This window comes from Hoplias malabaricus, chromosome Y (genome assembly GCF_029633855.1).
Source record: "Hoplias malabaricus isolate fHopMal1 chromosome Y, fHopMal1.hap1, whole genome shotgun sequence".
Classification (NCBI taxonomy): domain Eukaryota; kingdom Metazoa; phylum Chordata; class Actinopteri; order Characiformes; family Erythrinidae; genus Hoplias; species Hoplias malabaricus.
In genome coordinates this window covers 14361592-14386104 of record NC_089820.1, presented here as the reverse complement: position 1 = coordinate 14386104, position 24513 = coordinate 14361592, and the positions used below count along the sequence as shown (strand labels likewise).

The 24513-nt window shown below is 39.5% G+C and overlaps 4 protein-coding genes across 6 annotated transcripts in view; 3 read left to right on the top strand and 1 right to left on the bottom strand.

The window, feature by feature from the left end:
- tncb (tenascin Cb) overlaps positions 1–4364 on the top strand; it is a 60482-nt gene extending 56118 nt beyond the window's left edge. For both annotated transcript variants that reach the window (XM_066655261.1, XM_066655260.1), the window contains 5 exons: positions 197–348; positions 771–867; positions 1011–1172; positions 1383–1546; positions 2608–4364. In XM_066655261.1, the coding sequence (XP_066511358.1) occupies positions 197–348; positions 771–867; positions 1011–1172; positions 1383–1546; positions 2608–2718 (686 nt within the window). In that variant the 3' untranslated portion in view covers positions 2719–4364. The remainder of the gene's footprint in view (positions 1–196; positions 349–770; positions 868–1010; positions 1173–1382; positions 1547–2607) is intronic.
- The window catches only part of LOC136677668 (NMDA receptor synaptonuclear signaling and neuronal migration factor-like), a 135962-nt gene continuing 112062 nt past the window's right edge, over positions 614–24513 (bottom strand). Inside the window, exons 17-18 of the transcript XR_010796403.1 lie at positions 15903–16129; positions 614–1184 (exon numbers count right to left, since the gene is read on the bottom strand). The gene's annotated coding sequence lies outside the window, so the exon portion shown is untranslated. The remainder of the gene's footprint in view (positions 1185–15902; positions 16130–24513) is intronic.
- LOC136679439 (beta-1,3-galactosyltransferase 1-like) lies at positions 6455–9335 on the top strand. Its single transcript, XM_066657954.1, has one exon. It carries the CDS (start codon positions 6547–6549, stop codon positions 7528–7530), a length of 984 nt encoding a protein of 327 aa, XP_066514051.1. The 5' UTR covers positions 6455–6546; the 3' UTR covers positions 7531–9335.
- LOC136677669 (dual specificity testis-specific protein kinase 1-like) overlaps positions 10869–24513 on the top strand; it is a 37123-nt gene continuing 23478 nt past the window's right edge. Inside the window, exons 1-2 of one of the 2 annotated variants that reach the window (XM_066655263.1) lie at positions 10869–10967; positions 13822–13926. In XM_066655263.1, the coding sequence (XP_066511360.1) occupies positions 13896–13926 (31 nt within the window). In that variant the 5' untranslated portion in view covers positions 10869–10967; positions 13822–13895. The remainder of the gene's footprint in view (positions 10968–13821; positions 13927–24513) is intronic. The other variant, XM_066655264.1, reaches the window with a different exon arrangement.

Sequence of the window (24513 nt, the reverse complement as noted above, 5' to 3'; positions counted from 1 at the left end):
GGGGGGGGGAATTGCATACTGTTTTCAATGGCTCACTGGATAACAGCCAGGGCCTCTACGTACTAATTATAAAGGGTTATCTGGGTATTTTATGAGATGGAGAGCCAGGTTTTCAGACTTTGATTACAGTAATAAAATGGGACATACACACTCGAATGTATTTAACTCTCCTCTCTCACTTTGTGTTTTTTTATAGTCGGAGTGCTGTACAGACACCCTAAGGACTGTTCTCAGGCTTTGCTAAATGGAGACACCACCTCTGATCTTTACACCATCTATCTCCGTGGAGATGAGAGCCAGCCCCTGCAGGTCTACTGTGACATGACCACAGACGGAGGTGGCTGGCTGGTGAGTAAATTCACACCACTTGCCAGAACTGAATATATAATATCACCCATGTCATGTACTGCATTGTAGCATTGTACCGTTAATGCTGCCATACACTGTTCCAACAAAGCATTTACCCAAGCATCTTCAAAATACCACTTCATGTGCATTCATCTCTCTTCAGTAAATCAGATCACACCCAGGTTCTAGTTTTTTTGTTTTTAATTCCCATATCAGGTCACAGTCCAAAACATGTTAGTAGGAGGATTAGTTACTCAAAATGTCCATAGGAGTGAATGTGTGAGTGACTGGGTGACATGTTTTAACAGTGGCTCTTAAAGCATTTTTTTCAATTTTTTTCCAAAAATGTGCTGTTTATAGCACACTCTTGTGATTTGTGAAACTGTGGGTTAACTTTAACAATATATTATTTTCTTTTCCAGGTGTTTGTCAGAAGACAGAGTGGTAAACTGGACTTTTTCCGGAATTGGAGGAACTACACTGCAGGGTTCGGGGATTTGAACGATGAATTCTGGCTTGGTACGGACCGTTGTTGACAATGCAATGCTAATGTATGCCATGAGCCTTAATACGGTTGCTGCTGGATTCGTAACGTAATAATGTAAGTGCACTGTCACACTGATATTGAGGCTAATCTCTTTGCTCTGCATGGTTGTGTCCAGGTCTCGCTAACCTGCACAAGATCACCTCTCTGGGTCAGTATGAGCTGAGAGTGGACCTGAGAGATAAGGGCGAGTCTGCTTATGCTCAGTATGATAAGTTCTCGGTGTCTGAGCCTCGGAGCAGGTACAAGGTTCATGTGGGAGGATACAGTGGAACTGCAGGTAAAATTCTCTCTGAAAAATAAACACAAAAATCTACAGTCACTAATATTTACTAATAATTAGGCAATGAAACAGATGATGATTTACAGCAGTAGTAGTTGTAGCAGTAGGAGTAGTAGGAGTAGTAGAAGTGGGAAACATTTTATTAATAATAATTTGATCATGACATTCCCATTATAATAATTATACTACTCTGATCCTCTTTCCCAGGTGATTCAATGACGTACCACAACGGTCGACCCTTCTCAACTTATGACCATGACAACGACATTGCCGTCACCAACTGTGCTCTTTCATACAAGGGAGCGTTCTGGTATAAGAACTGCCACAGAGTCAACATCATGGGACGATATGGAGACAACAGCCATAGCAAAGTATGACACTTCAGACAAAGTACACTACATTTACAAATAGTATACAGGAAATATCTGAACCCAGAACAGCTGGATTACCTTATGTTGAATCATTAGGAAACAGTTCAGTTTATCATCTTAAATTGAACTTATTTTAATAACTGAAAATATTATTGTTTCTTTGTTAATTCTAACATTGCACATTAACTGTAATGTTCCAAAAAATGTAGAATTCCAAACCAAAAATTTTAACCAGTTCTAGAATTCCAAATTAGTTCTAAAATTTCAAATCAGTTCTAGACTTCCATATCAGTGTCAAGATACTTAACCAGTTGTAGAATTCAAACCATGTCCTGACAGTCCAAATTAGTTCTAGAATTCCATATGAGTTCTAACATTTCAAATCAGTTCTAGAATTCGTAATCAGTAATAACACGCTGACTCTTTTCTATAATTCCAAATAAGTTCTAGCATTCCACACCAGTTCTAAAATGTCATATCATTTCTAGAATTCAGAATCAATTTTAACATTCCTAATCTGTTCCAACTTTTCAAATTTGCTACAGAATTCCAAATCTATTCCAACATTCCATAAGAGTTTCTAGAATTCCAAATCACTTCCAATATACCATGTCAGTTCTAGATTTCCAAAGCAAGGTTGAACCCTAGTTAATTCATTCATGGTAGAATTTTAACACTGTTTAGATATTAATTGCAAGTTGTGTGAAATATATTAAACATTAAATGAAGCAATTCATATTTTGAGAGGCCTGCACCACTATTATGGTATTATTAGTTGGCGAGCTAATGGACTAGCTCAGCTAATAGTTACAGCCGGCATTATTTGAAAACACCATGCTCAGTTTTATTTCCTTGGCATGGAGTCATATGTAATATTGCAGCTTTGTTACCCACAAGATAAAAGTAAATTGCAGAAGATTTAACCAATGCAACTCAAGTGAAGTTAAAGTTGTCTGCAAGTTGCCTTATGCTGAGCCGGCCTAAGAAAAGCCCCTTACTCTTTGTAATGGCAGGGTTTGGGGTCATCCATACTTAGACTCTGTTTTGTCTTTGTTGTCCAGGGTGTGAACTGGTTTCATTGGAAGGGTCATGAGCACTCCATCGAGTTTGCTGAGATGAAGATCAGACCGGCCAACTTCAGGAATTTTGAGGGCAGAAGAAAGCGCTCATAAAGTAGCTCTACACCCACCTCCCAATCTCTTCATACCCCCCTCCCCCACCAATCTGCTCTTTCTGCATCAGCTCCACCCCTTCAGCTACCAAAGCTCCTGTCACAAACTCTCTGTCTCTCACTTTCTCTCTCTCTCTCTCTCTCCACCTCTACTATTCCACTCATAGTAACCCAGTTTAAAACCCATTATCTCCCCTTCTGAGGGAATGCAAAATGTCATCATCACATTCACCAAAGACTGCCATCTCCAGTTCCATGTAAGATTCCATCCAGGAATTCCATCTGTTACAGCCCGCTTGTGAGACGGGTCACTAGGTTGTCCCTTTACCATTGAGGATAAACTATCTCTGGTCCCTCCGTCTGGTAGGCTCAAATTAAAAGTAGCTAAAGAACTTTTTAGGGGAATACCATAGAAGACCCACCTTTGCCTTGAGCACCTTCAGACACATTGTTCTTTAAGGGAACATCTGCAACGTTCTCTTCTGAGGTATATCTGATGCAACTCTAACATATGGTTGATTAACATGAACTTAGAAAAGAACACAGCCCTGTTGACCCATTCATAACAGAAGTATCTACCCATTGGCTTCCATTTATGTGTATTTTGAATCAATGTGTTTTCTGTTCTTGTACTGCATTTTTCTCATCTAACGATACTTCTGAAATGCAGGTTATTAATATGGAACATTTCCTCCTTTGCCACTGTAAAAGCTTCTTCTCTTCTGGGAAGACGTTAGGTTAGATGTTGGAACATTTCTGTAAGAATTTAATTGCTGTTGGGAATTGGGTCTTAAGTTGGATGATTAGATTTGGTTCAGATCTCCACACAAACTCATACCAATGGGACAGAATGCACACCCACTACTCAGATCACATCTCTGGAATGTCAGCTGAAAATTCTTAAGGAATCAAAGGTTGTTCTTCTATGATAATCCTCCTAAAACCATTTGGTATTTTAAGGCATATTTAAGAGTGTTTGGTTCATGTAAAAAAAGGGCAGAATGTCTGTCTGTGGTCTTGTTTAGTGTTTGGTGCCTTTTCGCTGGTTGTAGTTGCAAAGTGCAGCTTGTATTTCATCTGGCAGTCGTCCAGTGAAGAGGCCCAGAGCATTTTTTTTGGTCTGTATTAGTCTCAGTGTGATGCATCATAACTCCTCGTACCTTACCCCTTTACACCTGCCATTGCAAGTTATCAGTTCTGAGGAACAGTGGCATGTAAAGCACATTTAAAACATTTCCACGTGTTGGATGAAGCTTGCACAATGTACAGACACTGCTCCACATCCATCCACCTGCACTTTCCTAGTGTTTATAGCCAAGTTCGTCAAACCTTTTGTCTACAGTTTCTTGATACCAGAAATTTAAAATTAGCAAAATTGTATTACAAATATTTAAAAATTTGAAGTTAAGAATATTTTCTTGTTTTATATATTACATTTACCAAAATACGACATATATTATTTATTGTTTTGCTGTTTTTGCCAATAAAATTAACAGAAAACTGTTATGATGAAAAAAGAGGACAGTACATAAGACTCAACAACAAAATACACAAAAACATAATTAGTTTAGCATTTCAAAATTAATATTTTATGAGTAGGGATTTTATTTTTTAGAATACAACATTTGGGATCTGTAATATTTTTTATCATCAATAAGAATTTAAAATATTGGTTATAATGAAAGTAATGATTTTACATTCTTAAAAATAAAATTACAGTTTAATTTGTTTTCTGAAAAAATAAATTTGGTAAAATTATTCCAAACAAATTTTGAATATTGCAAAAAAATACATTTTCTGAATTTGTTTAACTGGAGTCCTTATGTATGTATTTGTTTGAAAAATGCTCCAAATATTGTGTGTATTGTGTTAAAATTTTTAATTTTAAAATTTAATTGGAAAATATTCAGAATACCTTTTTAAACTTAATTACTGCATACAACTGAATTCATCTTTGTAAATCAATTTTAATAATCATTATTCATTTGTAAAGAAAATCAATTGCTACTAGTTATAACTGAAGTTTTGTAGGAAATCCTAAAATACAGTTACTACAAATAAAATTCAGTATTCTAGACGTCAGATTCCATTTTTTACTTCAAAATGAATTTCTGATAGCAAGAAACTCTGAGCTGGAAGCTGAAATGGCTGGCCATATGTCTGGCAATCAACAGGAAAATAGTGCTGAATGAACCCAAGTTACAGTTGATTTGCATTTGAGGTTCATTGAAGATTTTAGCAGTGTAACGGCATTGGAACAACAGAAGATATGAGTTTTATTTTAATTTGTTTGTCAATTGTTTCTTCTGGAAAGTAAAGGCAGGACCTATATCAATATGTTGACTGAAGGAAGCAAGTTTGTGTGTTGGTAGACTGTGAGTACATATGGAGAGTCATAAGGTAATATTGAGCAGCAGATGAATACTTTAAGAAGGCCATTTTCATTTTTAATCAGCATTGTACATTTATATAAAGGTATTGTACACACAAAAAAAATGAATTAATATACAGAGTGAGTCTTTGTGTCCTCCCCATCCCCCCCCTCCCCAAGACCCTTTCCCTGCTATAGACTAAACCACTGACCCTATGGAATACCTGTGTAAATTAAGTCTCTTGTATTTGGATATGTTTTCTTTGTTTGTTTGTTTTTGTTTGTTTGTTTGTTTTTTAACTGGGTGAACAACAGGTGTTTCTCTGTAATCCCTATTACAATAAAATGGATTTTGTTTACAAAAACATACTATAGCGATCATTTACTTCATTTTGGTCTTTTTTATATGGAATACGCACTGTGAATAGTCCACTAACCAAAAATATCCAGCCAACAGCATTCTGTGTCCACTGATGGACTAGAGGACAACCAACTCAAACTGTGCAGCAACAACTTGAGCTTCTGTCTCTGAGCTCATCCATCAAGGTAAGTGTGTCAAACGAAGTGAGCATTGACAATACAGTGTTTAAAAACTTCAGCAGCACTGCTGTTTCTAATCAACACACTAACACACCCCACCATTGCAGAATTATCCACCAGCCAAACCATATCTGATCTATGGTGCTCCTGACCATTTAAGGACAGGGGAAAAGGGGTTAGCAAGTATGCAGAGCAACAGAAGGACTACAATTTGTGATTGTAGAACTACGAAGTTCACCTATATGGTCAGTGGAGCTTTACACTGGCTTATTTGTGAGTTATGTTGGAGAAGTTATTTTTATTATTATTTAGTTTGCTTGTATTTTTTATCAAAAAGTGACAGCAGTCCCACTTTATATGGTCTCTAATAAATAGTAATAATGTGTGCAAAAACTGAATTTTAAACCCAACATGTGTATACAGTACTACTCCATCACTCCAACAGTAATGACACTATCTACCACATGTTGTTAATGTGTAACTACCGTTTTAGCAGGACTGAACCATTCCTGCATGATGTGAGCTGGTGAAGTAGAGTTTGTGTTAAATTTCAAGGAAGGAAGTCAACCCCACTTCCATCTCCGGCCGTGTGTGTCTCTCTGAGTGTGAGTTGTTACTTTATAAATTGTCTTCCGGGCTGGAAGACTCAACCAGCTGCTCTGTCTAATCTCAGGACAGGGCTGACTCATGCACAGTAAGTGCATTTATGGAAGCATTGGGAGTGGCCTGTTGGTAGGGGAGGGAAGGAGAGAAGAGGGGGTGAAGGTTATTGAGCTGTTATTGTTGCTCCTTGCTGAGAAAGCTCCACTCGCTTCAAAAGAAAGCTTAGCTTAGTAAGAATTTGAGGGATTTCTGACCTGCTCATTCCTGCACCTTTATTTAGCTTGGAATGCTTCATTAATTTGTTCCAACTTGACAATGATCATATCTTTGAGGTTCACACCACTGAGATACTTAGCTTTCGGCTCAGTTTCCTTGCTTTCACTTCTGGCTTGTCTGGATTGGAAAAACAGCGAATCCGAACTCCCTTCGAGGCGTTTAGTTCCTTTGGAAGACCATGTTTTCAAAGTCATCTCGCCATCAACCTACAGATATAAGCTCAACCAGCCCAAACTCTGTGAAAGAAGACAACCATTCTTGGTTTTCATGATTCCGGTCACCGCGGACAACAGCGAAGCCAGGGAAACAATCCGGAAAACTTGGGCTCAAGACAATTTAGTTCCCAATGTAAACACAGCCAGGCTGTTTTTCATTGGCCAGCCAGGAGACCTCCTACAAAATCTTGAAGAACGTCTTCGAACGGAAAGTAAAACGTATGGAGATATAATCCAAATGGACTTTCTGGATACTTACCACAATCTCACCATAAAGACCTTGATGATTATGAACTGGCTGGCTACATACTGCTCGTCAGCCCAGTATGCCATGAAGGTTGACGCTGATATTTTTGTCAATGTGCCTTATCTTGTGGACTACCTCCAAAAGATATCTTCCCAGCAGGACTACATCACAGGATCAGTCATCGCCGATGGCCATCCACGCAGGGATCAAAACAGCAAGTGGTACCTGTCCAAGGAAGTATATCCGGAAAGCGCATTGCCACCTTATGTGTCTGGAGCTGGGTATGTGTTTTCCATTGATCTGGCTAAGAAAATATCCTTGGCCTCCAGATTTGTGCGTCCCATCCCTATGGAAGATGTTTACGTAGGTTTGTGCCTCCATTTCTTAGACATCCATCCAAAGTTTTCTAGGACACTGTTGCCTTACAGGAACTTGTTTGAGATCCGTCGTCTGGACTATGACAAATGCACCTTTGTCCAGCGCATCATTGTCACTGGCTTTTCACCAAGCCAGCTGCTCGACATCTGGTATGACTTTCAGAGCACTAGTTCTTCATGCTAATGCTGCACCACAGCTGCTCGGTTTGCTCCACTGCAAAGACTTTCTACTGATATGATTTCTGCCTTACTCCGGCTCAGGACAACTTTTTATGGATTAATGCTCAACTGGAGAGATATTCAGATCTTGCGCTATGTTACTAAAATAAGAACAAATGGCTCTAAGTTCGGCAACAATTGGCTCTAAGTTCTCCAGAAAGCTGCATGATCATATACTTGAATACTTGCACTAAAATCCTGACCTCAGAGCCTAGACCTTAAAAAAAAGAAAAGAAACATAAGTATATGCATGGCATTACTTGGACCTTAAGAAGCAAAAAGTAAAACAAGCTAATAAGACCAATATATCTGCAGGTTTGGTTTTGAAAAAGAAAATGAAAGCATATCTCCCAAATAAAATGAAAGCTTTAAGGAAGATTGAAAATAAAATGATATATATTCACTGATATTTATTTTTAATACACACTCTTAAAAGTAAAGGTGCTATGACTACTTTTGGTTCCATGAATTACCATGTTTGAGAGATGTGTGAGTGTGAAGAACCATTTTAAAGGTTTCTCAAGCTTCTTTTCATGATGTCGATCACAACTTGCACTTGTATAACATTAGGTTCTGATATATATAGTGATGATATACAGTATATACAATTTAAAAGAAAGTGTTACACTGTTATATATTTATATGGTTATTTATTACTATTGTTATTATGGCAATTTTTTTTAAGGGACAATTTAAATTTACTTTTAGCCTTGAATTCTTCTTTTTGTGTACAGTTCATTGCAGGCATCCAACAGATGAGGGGGCTGTTTAGTTTTCTATAGCTGCAAGGATGTTAATAACATCAGGTTTACTGAGATACAGTCAGAATACTGAACCAAGTCTTATTTATTGAAAAGTATACCAAAGCCTGAATAACTATACAGTGCTACATCAAAATTGTGGCTCTCCAATGAAAGCTGTGTATTACTATGTGTCCTGATTGTCAAATATCTGCATCATATAAACACATCGCTTGTTCTTTACATTGTGTGAATATTATATGTTTAATGCACCCATGTTACATGCATCCCTACATAATAACATTTTACCTTTGCATATAAAATTGTCATTCTAGAGATACATGCTGTTTTTAGACCACAGTAATTTGACATATTTCACTGAGAATTAGACTGTGATCTAGCTGTGGGTTAGTTCACTGTGCTGTAGACGACACTTGTTTAGAAATTTAGTGACAGTCATATTGCAGTGGTTATAGAAAAGTGTACAATCTCAATAAGGCTGTCATAAGGTACATGAGAAGTGTCAGGCTTTCTCCACAGAGCAGTGGGGGGAGTACAGTGTTAGAAATGGTGAATAACAGAAATAGTGCCGTGAATCATTAGCACTGCACTCTGTTGGTCTGAACAGAACAGATGGCAAACGCAGTCTGTGACATCCAGTGAAATCAGGAGAGAGACTGCGTGTGTTATTCTCTATTTTTGACTGCCACCAACTATTTCTATGTTCCTTATTATGCAAACAAGAGCTCCTCACAGAAGTGTTTTTGAATGTTTATTTGTTTGCACTAAAGTTTGCTTCAAATATTACCTCAAAGCCCAGACATTAACATCACTGCAATAAATTATTTTATATTTTCAAAAGTGTGTAAAAATCTTCAGAGTTGTTCATCCTCTTCGGATCCACTGGATTTATTTCTGTGGAATGGATTCATTTTTAAATGTTTTTTTTTTGTTTGTTTGTTTGTTTTGTTTTACTTATTTATTTTTTTAGAATGTATTCAATCTGTAAGTCTCTATGTGCGTCACATGAATCTGTAAAAAATACTGCTTATGTCCTGATAGCAATAAATGCTCTCAAAATAAAACCCTAACTGTGTCAACCTGTCAACCTACCTCACAACACTCATGTGTTTTCATCTGTGCATGTGTGAAGTCCTTCAAACCTCTGTACAAACATTGTTACATGTTAGTGAGCTAGTTGCATAGGAATTGCAGAGAAATTACACCAGCAGCACAGCCAAACAAAAATAAAAAAGAATACAGAAGTAGAAAATGACACGTTGCAATCCCTTCTCCAAAGTAAACCCCCATGGATTCCTCCAGCTGTAGCCAGACACTGTGTTCATGTGTTTTGTCTTTGAAAGGAGGTATGGGGGGTGGTTTCTTCAAAATTAGCCTAATAATTTCAATTTAACAATTCACAATTATATAATAATAATAATAATAATAATAATAAAATGAAACTGTAATTAAACATTGGCAGACTTACTGATTCATTCATTGTCTGTAACCGCTTATACAATTCAGGGTCGCTGTGGGTCCAGAACCTACCTGGAATCACTGGGTGCAAGGCAGGAACACACCCTGGAGGGGGCGCAAGTCCTTCACAGGGCAACACACACACTCACATACACACAAACATTCACAAACTATGGACACTTATGAGTCGCCAATCCACCTACCACTGTTTGTTTTTGGACCTGGGAGTAAACCAGAGCACCCGGAGGAAACTCACACGGACACAGGGAGAACACACCAAACTCCTCACAGACAGTCACAGGGAGCAGGACTTGAAACCACAACCTCCAGGTCCCTGGAGCTGTGTGAATGCGACACTACCTGCTGCACCACCACATCACCCACTTACTGATTGTTTACTTTAAATAAATAGACACTGTACTTAGTTTAGAAGCTATAAAAATGTGAGGACTGTGTAGCGTTACTTAAAATGTACTATTTATTTCTTAGTGGAAATTATATAGTTTTTATTATTATTATTATTATTATTATTATTATTATGTGGGAATTCTAATACAGTAGTTATTTTTTGTGGTATTTATAACCTAATAAGTATTATTTTTCCTCAAGTAATTATAATAATTTTATTTAAATCCTGTCAATCCTGATGTTTATTAATTTATTTAATTATTTATTTATTTTATTTTATTTTTTGCCGCGTTCTTTAGCTATGTTATATATTTTTTCTTTCCTTGTCGCGAATCCTGTCAGAAGGAAGACTGAACTGAAATTACCCGTGACGTCGGGGCACATTTGGTTTCTATGACAACTGATCAAACACGTGTCATCTCATTGGCAGCTTTGCACTTTTTTCCCCACCCATGTTCCGGCAGCTCTACTCCTTCACTGCGCGAACTCCGCCCAAATGACCAATCGTATCTCGGAAGTTTCCATGTGACTAGCCAATTACAGAGCAGGAGGCGGGATTTTACTTGTCAATGTAGGAGTGGATAACGGGGCTTGACGGAATACGGGTGAGAAAAAAATGGTCGTGTTATTGTGAGAGAGAGAGAGAGAGAGAGAGAGAGAGAGAGAGAGAGAGAGAGCCGTGGGGAGGGAATGGTGTGGGCAGCAGTACACCTCCTCCAGCTTCAGAGAAACAGCTCCTCTCATCTGCAAAAATACATCTCTTCCCCTTTTCACTGTAAGTACATGCTTTGCTTCCATTTACACTGCCTTTCATTGTACAATATATGGCCAAAAGTTTATGGACACCAACGTTTCTTCTGAAATGAAGGACTTTAATACGTATGTAGTCTTTATGTGCTCCAGTTAGAGTCTGGGAAGGCTTTAGACTGTTGGAACATTGCTTTCAGGACTCGATGACATAAGTGAGGTCAGATACTGATGTTGGACGATTTCTGGATCACAAACACTACTCCAACTTATACCAAAGATTCTAAGTGTCACTCCATCACTCCACAGAACAGTTCTCCTCTTCCACAGCCCACTGCTGGAAGACTTCATACCCCTCAGATTGACAGCTTGCGTTGGGCAGGGTGACCAGAACATCCCAATTGATTTTGAATATAAATTATGCAAACTGTGAACGTCTGTGTCCACAACGTGGGTGTCTGTAAACATGGTCATATAGACTGAAATGTTTGGTTATCTTTCAGCCAAAGCTGGCTGCTGCAGTTATTCATCTAAAGATTTCTTCTCTTGAACCACTGAATGTGAGAGTCAGGGGCTTACACTCGCCACAAGTTTGCAGCTACAAAACGCCCACCGTCTATGAATTCACTCTGACAGGTCTCATCACTAAACTATTTTACATGGGATATGTACATTTTTCCTAGGGGTGGGCAGTACTGTATGATACTCACAATCTTTATTTTTATTATCATGATCAACAATACACTTATCTGAGTATGTTTTGGAGATAATACTCTGCATGGCATGGACTGCATAATGAGACCTGTTTAACTCTCTGGGGTCTAAAACCATTCATCTATTTTTGCATATAATTTTAGATTCAGTTATATGCTCAGTTAAATCAACAGTAGGTTGTATGTTAACCTTTCAATACGGGTTTAAAATCACTGTGATGCTTCAATGACCAGTAATAGGGAGAACAGAGCCTCTGTCTTTGCGACTCTGGGCTCTGCACTGCAGAAACTTCCCTCCGGCTCCATCTCGATTTCAATACAGTGCTGTAATAATCATTTATACTGTGTTTATAATTACCATCTGTTTCATATCAAACAATTAGGACAGTCTGTTTTATCCAGAAGGGCTTACAGTTCTAATCATGTACCAGTGGTAGGCATCTTGGTTAATGTAGTGTGGTGTGCTCACCCAGACAAAGAACGGGACCCTGGTCTACCATGTTGAAGTCAGCAGTGTTAGCCTCTACACTATAGCAACCACCATGAGGCCTCTTCATAGCCTCATAACTCCAGATGTTAGTCACGCATGACCTGGAGATAAGATGGAATCAAGTGGACTGATACTACAGATTCTGGAAATATTTGAATGGTATTTCTGCACTGTATTGTCTCAAAAATGTTTATAAAAACATTGGATTTGTGCACTATGTCAAACACTTAATGAAAAACAATGCACTCATATTTTTGACAGCAGTATTTCCTTCTCAGTATTATCCCTTAATTTGTTATTGCCGTTTCCATCAGCTATATCTATCCCCCAATTACACAACACTACCAAGCTCGGAGGGCACATGCTACCACTGAGACACGAGAGGTTGACTACCTCATTATTTTGTTTTTAACAGCAGCTAATATCAGTGTCTCTATTAGTTGTAAAAATAAGTTTTAAAGATTTTTTATGTATAATTTTGATTATAAATTCAAATACCCACCCCCCAACAATCTTTATTTATTTAAAGGTAACTGTTGCATAATTTAAAAAAATTGTGATTTTTATTTTTTAAAAGCAAATCTAAAATGTATGTATTTTTAAAAGTGGCAGATCACATTCGTTATGAGTTCCATCAAAGATGAAGCGCACCACAAGCTTGTGCATCGATTTGTTCTGTTTTTAGGAGTTATATTGTATCCAAAAGTTATTCACAAGTGTTCATTCAGAAGGTCAGCATCTTTTAATGTGGAACAGTATGTTTGAGTAAGATGCAGACAGTAGCTTGTTTGTAGTTTAACTAGATTGTTGTAGTTCGCTCTTTGAATTCCCACAAAAAAATCATTTTTAACCTGAGCTGTTTAGATTTGTAGCACATTCAGTCTGTGTTCACTTTCTTAGTGTTAGCGGTCTCCCGAATTTGTCAGTTCCTCCTTAAGTAATATAACAATAACAGCATAAATAATCAATATTACCCACCTATGGAACAGGTCTCTTCACCGTTCAGATTGTTTTTTGGCTGTGGCTGAGACTAGAGAGCTAGTAGATAGCAAAGACACTACAAAGCTAGTAGATAGCAAATGGTCAGGAAATATTTTGGTGAATGTAGCATATTAATTAATTAAATGTAATTAAAAATTAATTCTTAAATGTTACTCAAAAAGGCTTTACATTCTTTTTTACACATAGTAGGAAGATTCTTAACAGGTTGTTTTAGCTAAAACGTGTTCTGGATTTGCTACACGCTACAAAGGTTTCTTTGAGCGATGCCTAGAACAATCCATGTTTGATTAAGAGATGTGTGAGTTTACCCATTTAAACATATTAACACAAATGGTTGTTTAGGAAAACAAAAGTTGTTGTTCTGGCTTTGTTCAAATAACTCTTTGTAGCACATTTGTTCTTAAGAGTGAAGCACAAATTGAGTGATTGTGGAGGAGGCAGGGCCAACTGATGATGTTTCAACTTAGGCAATCAACTCAAGTAAACAAACAGTCCAATCAGAGCCTTTGTGTTCATTTCATTCTCTTCTTTACTGATTTACAGCTTTGAGTCATGTACCTGTGTTACTTTTGTTAGTGTAAATGTAGTGCTTTGTGTGTCTCGCTGCTCAGTATTTGTGCTTGTCTCTGTGTGTGTGTGTGTGTGTGTGTGTGTGTGTCTGATTTCCCTTTTCACAGTCTGAATAGGACCTTACCAGCCTCCTCTGTTTGTCTGGGTGTAATGCTTTGACGGACCATCCTCCATCCTCGAGATGCATGTAAATAGTTTATTGAACCAATGGAGTAAGTAATGATATTTCAATTAACTATTTAAAGGAACACACAGTTGTATTTTTACCTTAAAATTACAGCTACGATATCACTGTGATGCTTCGCTGACCTGTAATAGGAACAATACATCCTCTGTTGCTATTCTTGTCTCAGCACTGCAGAAACTGCACTAGAGACACATGAACACAGATACTGCACATTATTTGCCCGATACATTCGTACTCATAATCACAAACGAGGCTCTAATAATACCAACAACCGATACCTTGTGCCTAGTGCACATTGCTGCGCTAAAGACCAGACAACTCAAAATGTCGTTGATTTGGAATTATTTCATAATCTGTGATGGCAACCCAAGCAAAGCACTGCAGGGAGAACCCGAGAGCAGTGAGTATGCCGCACTGTTTGTCCTCGAAAAACGTGGGGTTTTCTTTACTCAAAGTGTATTTTCCTCCTGGGAAATGTTTTCCTGTTTGCGTGAGCACTGTTCGTTGCCCGACTTGGTTTTTCTTCAAACTAAATGATACTCTACGCTTGTCAGGGATCGCAGAGGGCGGACTGACGGAGGCGGACGCACACTCTAAAACACAACAAACTTTATTAACAAAACAGATACATGGAGCTAACAGAGACTAAACTAGAATACGGGGAGCTACACAGGGCAAACGGGACAGACAGACTAGAGGGAAAGCCAGACTATGGAGTGAAACAACGACAGAGGAAACGAAACGACAACATGAAACGACAGAGACAGACAGACCGGACTGAGCGACATGACAATGGAAGCAAAACAACATGACTAGGAGAAATGAAACGAAACAATACAAAATGACCAACCAACAGAAAGTGACACAAAGGAACTTAAATACATGACACAGACAAGACACACCTAGAACAGATAACGAGGGGGACGGATCACCAACGAGACTGACGAGGACAAGGACGGAGACATGAACTATAACAAACAGAGCCATGTGCTAAGAGAGCACATGGCGGGGAAAACACGACAGGACAAGGGCGTGACAACGCTAGCAGATTTTGAATTGGATCAGACGCCATAGACCAGGCTGCTGCTCTTTAATGAACACTGCCAATACAACACTCCCCTCCCTCCCTCCACATTGAATTCAAGGCAGTGCTGTAAGAATAAATGACACTCTGCAACTTTAGGGGGAGCCCAGGAGCAAAAATACAACATTTTTACCTAGTGTGCCTTTAAGAAATGTGTCTAAAACAGTGAAGCAAAATGTTTTTCAAAGGGAAATTTAAACAACAATAAAATAGATTTAAAAAATTTCAAAGCATAATCTGAGCAATGCACTTTTTGTGTCTGCTGTGTGTATATACATGTGTTATATAGGCATTTTCAACTTCTGCTCTTTCTTTGGATGTGTTGGATTTTGCACTTGTCTCCAGCTGCATTTGTATGTTTTCAAAATAAAAAAGTTGTAGTTTTGTAGGTTACTGAAACTCAGAATGTTGACTACAGTCCACTATCAAAACAATGTGCAAACACTATGTCTGCAGTCTTGTTTAGAATATCTACTAGAGAGTGGCTCTAAAGCTAAACTGTTTGATGGTTATCCTCTGTAATAAGCCTTTTTAACCATTCCTGCAGGCCTACAGCAGCTCAGAATTTGCTTATAGAGGTGTCAAGTAGCATTATGAACACAAGCCTATAGAGTGCTGTTTCTGATCCAGAACAAAACACTAGTACCTGACCGCACATCTTCTCATAACTGAATGCGATCAAACCCTTACAGCAAAGCAGTAACCTTCCAACGACTAATGCTCAATCAGCAAATCAGCAAAGGGGGACTCCTTTTGACCACCCTTAATTCAGAAGGCATGTTGGAAGTGCAGATATCCAGAGGGCTTTGACCGTATAGTGTGTGTGTGCGTGAGTGTGTATTCCCAGGTGTAAACCCAGCAGACTCATTGTGGAATAAAGGCAGTAAGAGCTCAGTCAGCAACTGCTGTGTTCTAACCTTGCAGAGAAGTGTCGCCTCAGTAGGTTTTTGAAGCAATCATATCCTGTGTGGTTTGTCACCTGTCTTGTATTTAAAGGACCAGGCACACTGCGCGGGTTCAGCTTCTGATGCTAATGGAAATGAGCTGTTTTCAATGCAGTTGTCATGGGTGATCGCAGCCGAGATGAGAAAGACCAGATGATTTTCTGCCGTAGCTCTGTGAACACTGCTACTGTGATCTGTGGCTGAAGACAAAAGCAACAGAGCAGTTTCGTTACTTCATGTGGAGTCTTGTAATATCTCTTTTTATCATCTTTGCACATTGCTGACACATTTACTGCTCATCTGTTGTATCTACACTGAGTCTACATTGGATGTGATAAGGAACATACATCAATCAGCCACAACTATAAACCACTATGCTAATATTGTGTAGGTGCCACTCTTGCCACGAAAACACCTCTGACCCATCTCGGCATGGACAGCATAAGACCTCTGAGGGTCTCCTGTTGTATTGGGCACCAAGACATTAGCAGCAGATCCTTTCATTACTTTATGTTGTGAATGTGACCTCCAGAGTCATAGGGACTTGGGTCATAGGTGACTGGGTGAGTGTGACTGTATGATGTGTTGCAATGGACTGGCTACATGTCCAGGGTGTGTTCCTGCCGTGTGCCCGGTGAATCCAGTTAGGCAGTTCGTCTCTGTGACTCATGACTCAGCTCAGATTTACATCCAAGTGACTCATGACTCAATTCAGATTCACATACCAGTGACTCAATTGAGACTCAAATCCTAGTGACTCGTGACTCAATCCAGATTCACATCCTAGTGTCTCATGACTCAATCCAGACTCACATCCTAGTGGCTCATGACTCAGCTCTCACTGACAGCTGTGACTCATGACTCAGCTCAGATTCACATCTCAGTGACTCGTGACTCAATCCAGACTCACATCCCAGTGACTAATGACTCAATTCAGATTCATATACCAATGACTTGTGACTCAATTCAGACTCATCCCAGTGACTCGTGACTCAATTCAGACTCACACCCCAGTGACTCATGACTCAATTCAGACTCACACCCCAGTGACTCGTGACTCAATTCAGACTCATATCAAATTGATTCATGACTCAATTCAGATTCACATCAAATTGATTCAGGACTCAATTCAGATTCACATCACAGTGACTGGTGACTCAATTCAGACTCACACCCTGGTGACTCATGACTCAATTCTGACTCACATCCCAGTGACTCTAGTATAAATAAAGAGGACTCAGAACCAAAACCAGGAACAGTACAAGGTCACTTTTTGGCTCAATAGCTGACCTCAGTCATGGTTTTTCAAGGTTTTGCAAATACTTGCTTCACTGCATTATCAGTGATAAGATTTGATAAGCCACCTTTGTTCCTTCCATGAGTGTTCAGATCTGTGTGTTTCTGTTGCAACTCTAACAACTCAAGATACTTCTCTAGTGCCAGTAAACCACTGTGTTTAGTACATTCACATTAGACGAGCAGTGACAATGTACTTATAAAAATAATGATGTGTTCTACTTTATTGACTGAATTACTTAAGGAGATGTATTATGAAAATAATCACCTACACTGGGGTATGTAGAGTTCCTACCAACACACAAACTGAAATAACACAACCTAGTCAAGTTTTCGTGGGCTGCTACAGTCAGGTTCTGTTTTACATGATTTAACCCTGCATTTGCGCTAAAGACATGAGAACGTCTATCTAAAAATGAGCAGAGCATTGAAAGAAACAAGAAAAACTGATGAAAATGAGAGCAGAAAATAAGAGTACAGAGCTAAAACTGCTAAAATGAGAGTGGAGGAAGAGTTCTAAGGTAAAAATATGTAAAATGAGATCTTATGTGTGCCTTTCCTCTGCTTGCTTCTCGTGTGTGTGTGCTGTGTGTTTTAATATAATTGCTGAAACCGGTTGTTCTGAGCAAGGCTGTTACGATGGGGTGGGGTGTGCTGTTGTGTTTGTTCCTTGTGGTAACTCTGGACTGTAGATCACTGGAGTCCTGGCAGCAGCTGAATTCAGTGCAGGGTTGATCCTCCAGGAGGGAAAGTCTTTTGGCTGTCGAGGCTCTGTCTAATAAAACCTACACCTTCTGAAAAGAGGCTTTGTGAGAGGCAGAGAAATCCTACGAAGTGTTGGAAAGGGACGCCAATCTAAGAGCTTCCTATTACAGTCAGGCAACCGTCCAGATAAGAGCAAATGGAGGAAGTGTGTGCTGTGTTTTGATCTGGTTGAGAGGGTCCTGCCCACAGGATTTTTTGCAATTCAAGCGTCAAACTCTCAAAGAGCATCTGATATGTGACTGGGAAGATGTAGGAGCTTTTTACTGAAGCGGAAATTACTTGGCCGTATTCAGTGGAGGAGGTGCAGATAACATGAATACAGAGTCATTACTCCACAGAGGAAAAGACATCCTGAGATCTTTTACCTTTAATAACAAAATCCTATTTTAATTATAAGCTAAAAAATAATCTATAAATAAATAGCAGTGCCCAACTTCTGCTTTTATATAAAGATCAGTAAAAAAAAACATTTGTTTCTACACTTATCTTTATCATTTAGCTCCACTGAGCATAAAGGTGCGCTTTGTAGACTTTATTCCATCTGTTGCTCTGCATATTTTATTACATCCCTTTCTCCCTGTTCTTCAACAGCGCAGGTATGATCTGGGTGGTAGATACATGTGGATCAGACACAGTAGTGCTGCTGGAGTTTTTAAAGCACTGATTCTCACTGCTGGGATGAGTGGACAATGAGTGGTCACAGTGTTTTAATCTTGAGTAGCACCACTTAAACTAGTGCAACTCACACTAACACACCACTGCTACATTTTGATCCTATAGGGCTCCTGTCTATTAAAGAACTGGATGAAACTGAGTTACCAGTGTAAGCAAAGAGCAATATGGACTACAGTCTGTAATAGTAGAACTACAAAGTGCTCCTATATGGTCAGTGGAGCTGACAGAATGGACAATGAGTGTAGATATCAAAATAATTCAATGCTTTGGCTGATTAGTGTACGTTTGGAATCACTGAGGGCAAGGCGAGATCACACCCTGGAGGGGGCGCCAGTCCATCACAGGGTGACAAACACTCACACATTCACTCTTTTGAGCTGCCAATTCATCTACCAACGTGTGTTTGTTTCGGACCATGCACAGCAAATTCACCAGTGTTAAATCAACACTAGTAGGAACCTGGAACCTGGAGGTTGTGGGTTCGATTCCCGCTCCGGGTGACTGTCTGTGAGAAGTTGATGTGTTCTCCCCGTGTCCGCGTGGGTTTCCTCCGGGTGCTCTGGTTTCCTCCCACAGTCCAAAAACACATGTTAGTAGGTGGATTGGCGACTCCAAAGTGTCCGTAGGTGTGAGTGAATGTGTGACTGTGTGTGTCTGTGTTGCCCTGTGAAGGACTGGCGCCCCCTCCAGGGTGTATTCCTGCCATGCGCCCAATGATTCCAGGTAGGCTCTGGACCCACCGCGACCCTGAATTGGATAAGCGCTTACAGATAATGAATGAATGAATGAATGAATATGATGTGTGGGAGGAAACCGGAGCACCCGGAGGATATCCATGCGGACACTGGGAGAACACACCAAACTCCTCACAGACAGTCACCCAGAGCGGGATTGGAACCCACAACCTCCAGGTCCCTGGAGCTGTGTGACTGCGACACTACCTGCTGCGCCACCGTGCCTCTAACTTGATTGAATAATTTAAAAATTTATTTATAAAATGTTATTGCATGCACATTTCTTTTCTTGTCTTATGTTGTCATTTCCCAGTACAGAATCTTTCGAATGTAATCTGTTGATTACTCAGTTACTAACAAAATCAATAGGCACAGTCCTGACCTCACTCTAATAGTGAATGAGCCTTGTTCTTTCAAGGTATCAGGACACAAAGTAAGCTTTGTTTAGAGGCCAGTGTAAATGACTGCAAGTTCTCTGTCAGTGCTGTTCTAATGGGCTTTCCCTGAGAGGTGGGCTCCGTTCTAAACCAAGGTTAGGCTCTTGTAGGAAGGTTAGGAAATGTATGAAACTTGATGAAGAATCAGATCAACATCCCTAAATGAAGTAATTTATTCTCCATAGAGAGGGTCTCCTACACGAGTGCAGCCATGTTTAAATTACACACCTTATAGATCCTCTCATACATCCAGGCCACTAGGTGTCACATTATTGGCAGTTTGGTAATATGAGGCAGAATCACTGGAGAATGTGACAGACTGCCTCAGTAACTATAGAAACCTGGTGCATTCACGAGGTCCAATGACTGCACTGGCCACACACTGAACCTGAAAGTGCACTTTAAACAGGCACACTTGCTTGGTTCTGTGAGAGTAAGAGAAGGAGGGTCAAGGAGAAAGAGATAAACAGAAGAAGAGGAGGGAAGAATGAACAGAGACAGGAGGAGGAGTTGAAGTTGGCACAGTGTTGGGAAGAATGCGACACTGCCCGCTGTGTTGTGTGTGTTGTACGGTGGGAGAGAATGCGAGGGGGAGATTTCTGGGCTCTGTGCCAGAGCTCTCCCAAAGAGATCTGATCTGAACCACACCACATCAACTGATCTTTCCATCCCTATTGTTGTTTTGAGGCTCAGGCAGGCAAGGCCAAACAAACATGGAACTATCTGTGTTGTTGTTGTTGTAATCCCCTATACTGGAAGAGGTCATTCCGGGGCTCACACTTAAATTCCTAATGCTATTAACTGCAGTAAATTATCAAAATGATTTTATAACATTTACTCAAGTAAACCTCAGAAAAGCAGAATACACCAGTGATCAAAAATACCTCTTCCACTTAAATTCTCCTGAAAGCTTCCCATCAGACGCCTGCCCGGAGCATCACGCCTCCTCCAGCGCACGCCTTCTCACAGTGCATCCTGCTCCATCTCTCTCTCCCTGTAAACACTGCACATGTGCTGGCTGTCCACGTGACTCTTCTGACAGTGCTACCTCCTTCTGTTGCTCCTAGCTCCAGTTCTGATGCTTTCAGGCCCACTGCAGTTGCTTTTGACAGTGGACATGGGTCAGTAGCTCCACAAATTCATATGCAGCAAGTTAGTTCTATAGTATCTATCCCACCTGGCAGTTCAGATCAACATATCAGTGATCCTCACACATCTAACCCCCTGCAATTTAGACATAATGATTTTTTGGGCCTCTCCAAAGTTGCTTTGATCTTCCCACCTACCTATTTATCCCCTATTCACCCCATCAGCTCCTAGAGTCTTCATTCTCTATCCGCTATAGCTCAGACTTTGACATGTGTTTCTGTTATGAGATAACCAACATTATGTCTTTGGTCTGTGTAAGTGGTATTAATTTAACTCTTTTGCCCACCCTTCACTATTGCCACCTTTCCACTGTATGGTCCCTGCTCGACTCGGCTTTGCTCTTTTGCTTTCCCATTAGTCAAATCTGTGACGAAATGCAGACCTCCAGCACCAGATCAAAACAGAACAAAATAGCAGCTCATAAAACTATACTGTGGTCTTTTGAAGAGATATCATACAGAGGAAAAGTGACAAATGAGAGTTAAGATGGTATCTGCACTTTCAATGAAGCAACAAGGCAGTGAAGTCATTGCTGCAGAGTTTCGTAAAATGTGATCAAGCTTATTTTTTTATATATTATCTCTCGCCATACTCTCTCCAAGTTCCTTACAATTGCTGTTGTTGTTGTTCAGATGAAAGTTTACAAAAAGTAATAAGCCATGTTTAGAGCCTCCTGGGATTAAAACAGGTCATTTGACTTCTAAAGGAACAGATTGTCGCTATTAAAAACCAAGTCTTTTTTTTTGGTGAATGTTTGCCTGATCTTGCCTGATTTCCCTTTACTTCCTGTTTGGTCTGTGAGCTGTATGTCGAACAAAACCACTGCCACATGCTGCCTTTCGACAGATTTGGCAAGAGAACAATGAGAGCTCTTCTGAAAAGAGCCTTTGGAAGCAAACAGATGAAGAACATCTACACATGTTGCTCAGTGTCACTCCTTGAAAGGTGTAGGTGGTAGATGCTATTTTGATGAGTCTGAAAAATCACCATTTAGTTATGCATATCGGTTTATGTAAGGCCCTAATTAATTACATCACAAGCGCACAGACAGGATGTTATGTCACTTTACATGGCCTACATCTTTATTCAGTAGAGAATAGGGAAAATAATAGTAATAAACCATAATTAAATAATCATATAATACCTTACGCCAAAGGTATTCAAGCTTTTTTCCTTTTGGAAAAATCATTCTCTCTTTCTGTTTTTTTTACATCTTGGCCTCCCCCATCAAACAGTTCACGCCAATAAATAAACTACTGCAGAGTATGTATAAAAAGCATGAAGTCAAATCATCCCATTTCTCCAGAAGGTTTATTATGTATTAGTGCCTGGCTTCTCTTCTCTTGCACATAGGAACCAATATATAAACCAATGTTGCTAATTCGTATGTGAAAAATACGAAAATGTCAGAATATGATGACAGAGATGTTTAAGTATTTATCTAACCCCACCCCTCCACCCCTGCAATTCCTGGTCCCACAGTTTGGAAACCTCTTTCTCATGCAGTATGTCACCACAGCTCTTGGAAATTAATGAAAAGACACAGAAATATAAGGATAAGGACACTGCAGAACTGATTACAGAATTGTACCATGTTTTAAAACTGTTGTAATGTTTCACCCAAAGCAAAAGCCTATATTTAATTAATAAAAGCACTGGGATGTTTTACTTGTAATGAAAATGCTGAGAATGTTCTGCAGATGGTGTGTCAAACACTGGGGTACGTAAAGCAGGGACAGAGCAGGATTTACTGTACCATACTGCATCGTAAAATAACAGATAATTAAAGCTCAATTAAAGGATGGTAATCATTTTGTCATGAGTCCTCTTTTATCCTCCTATTTTTTCCTTTGTCCATTAAAAAAGACATGGGTTTTTGGGTTTGGTTTTGGTTTTAGTTGAAGATGTTCTGAATTTCGGTTTTGGTTTCAGTCTAGAATTAATGTCACGTAGAAGACATCTTCACTGGTTTAGAAAAACTGCACTGTAGTGGGAAAAGACTGGAGCCTGGTCTTTGATTGTTATCCTATTGATTAGATGTAAACATACACCAAATGATTCCCATCTGGTACAGTGTGTGTGTGTGTGTGTGTGTGCATGACAAGTGCAAATTCAGACTTGACCACAGCACCAGAAACAACCAAAGTCTCCCTGATGTCTCCCCAGTGAAAGTCAATGTCCCTGTCAGCTAAGATCAAAGATGCCATTAGTTCTGCTTTAAAGGAAATCACTTTAATGCATTCAGCTGATGTAAATGGAAAGACAGGTAAACCATGTATGAAGAGTGATCAGAGCCATTAGCAGAGCTGACCTCTACAGCCCAGCACTGCAACTTCATCCTGTGGATGGTACACGCAGCATCCCGACCTGTGTTAGCAATTACTTTAAACTAGGGCTGGACAATACGGCCAAATTTATATCACAATATATTTTTTAGTTTCTGTCGATATGATATACAGGAGGTCCTCGGGTTACGTCAGTCCCGAGTTACGATGTTTCATGGTTACGACACATCTCCCATTTACTGTATAAAGCCTTGTTTCGACTTAAGTGGTTTTGCGTCGTAAACGTCATAACGCGAACTTCGTGTTTGGTGTGCGCGGCGGAAGAATACACAGTTACGCGGCTCGGGACTGAGGTGTTTTTTTGATAATTACTGTGTTAAGATAGGTGTTAGCATAGGATAAGTGCTTACAGTATGTTATTTACGTACAGTATGTACGTATTCTCCGACGTACACAGAAAATCGGTTTACGACGCGACGTAGGAACGGATCATCATCGTAAGTCCAAGACCCCCTGTACTTCCGATATTGATATGTAAAATAGAAAAGACAGAACAATTGACAGGAAAAGCAAAAACATTACATCACTGACAAACCTAAACCTCTTGGCTTTGTCAATATTAATATGTTTAAACTTACTTTAAAATTGAGTGATATTAACTGACAGCAGCGCCCTGTAATGAACATCAGTCAGTGACTTATGCTGTAAATAATTTATATTGAAATACTGAATGTGTTAAAAATCATATCATTGATATTGAAACAGTTAATATTGCAATATATATTGACATTGAATTATTGTTCAGCCTGAGCTAGCACTTAGCATGAATGGCTAAATCATGACAGAGCCAAAAATATACTGCAGCCCTGGATGAACCGATGTTCACAAAGTATGCACCCATTCATCCTTTTTCTCAATAACTGCTTCTTGGTAGCTACACATCCTTTCAGACTCACAATGTTGAGCCTTCTTTTCTATATATATATATATATATATTAGATGTGATTCAAAGTCCACTATGTCCTGCATGGTTATTGTTGTTGGCCTGTCCTTGTTTGTGTAGGTAGCAACTTGCTACTGCATGTTTGTGTGACTGCAAATGACGTTTTGGAGCAGACACACTTAGCTTTAAGGCCTGTTTACTGCCTGACAAGTCTTTGTGAAGTCTGCGTGTCCATCCATATGACATCGGGATTTGACATGACTAAATTCCAAGATGGACTTCTGTGTGTAAACATTTTGA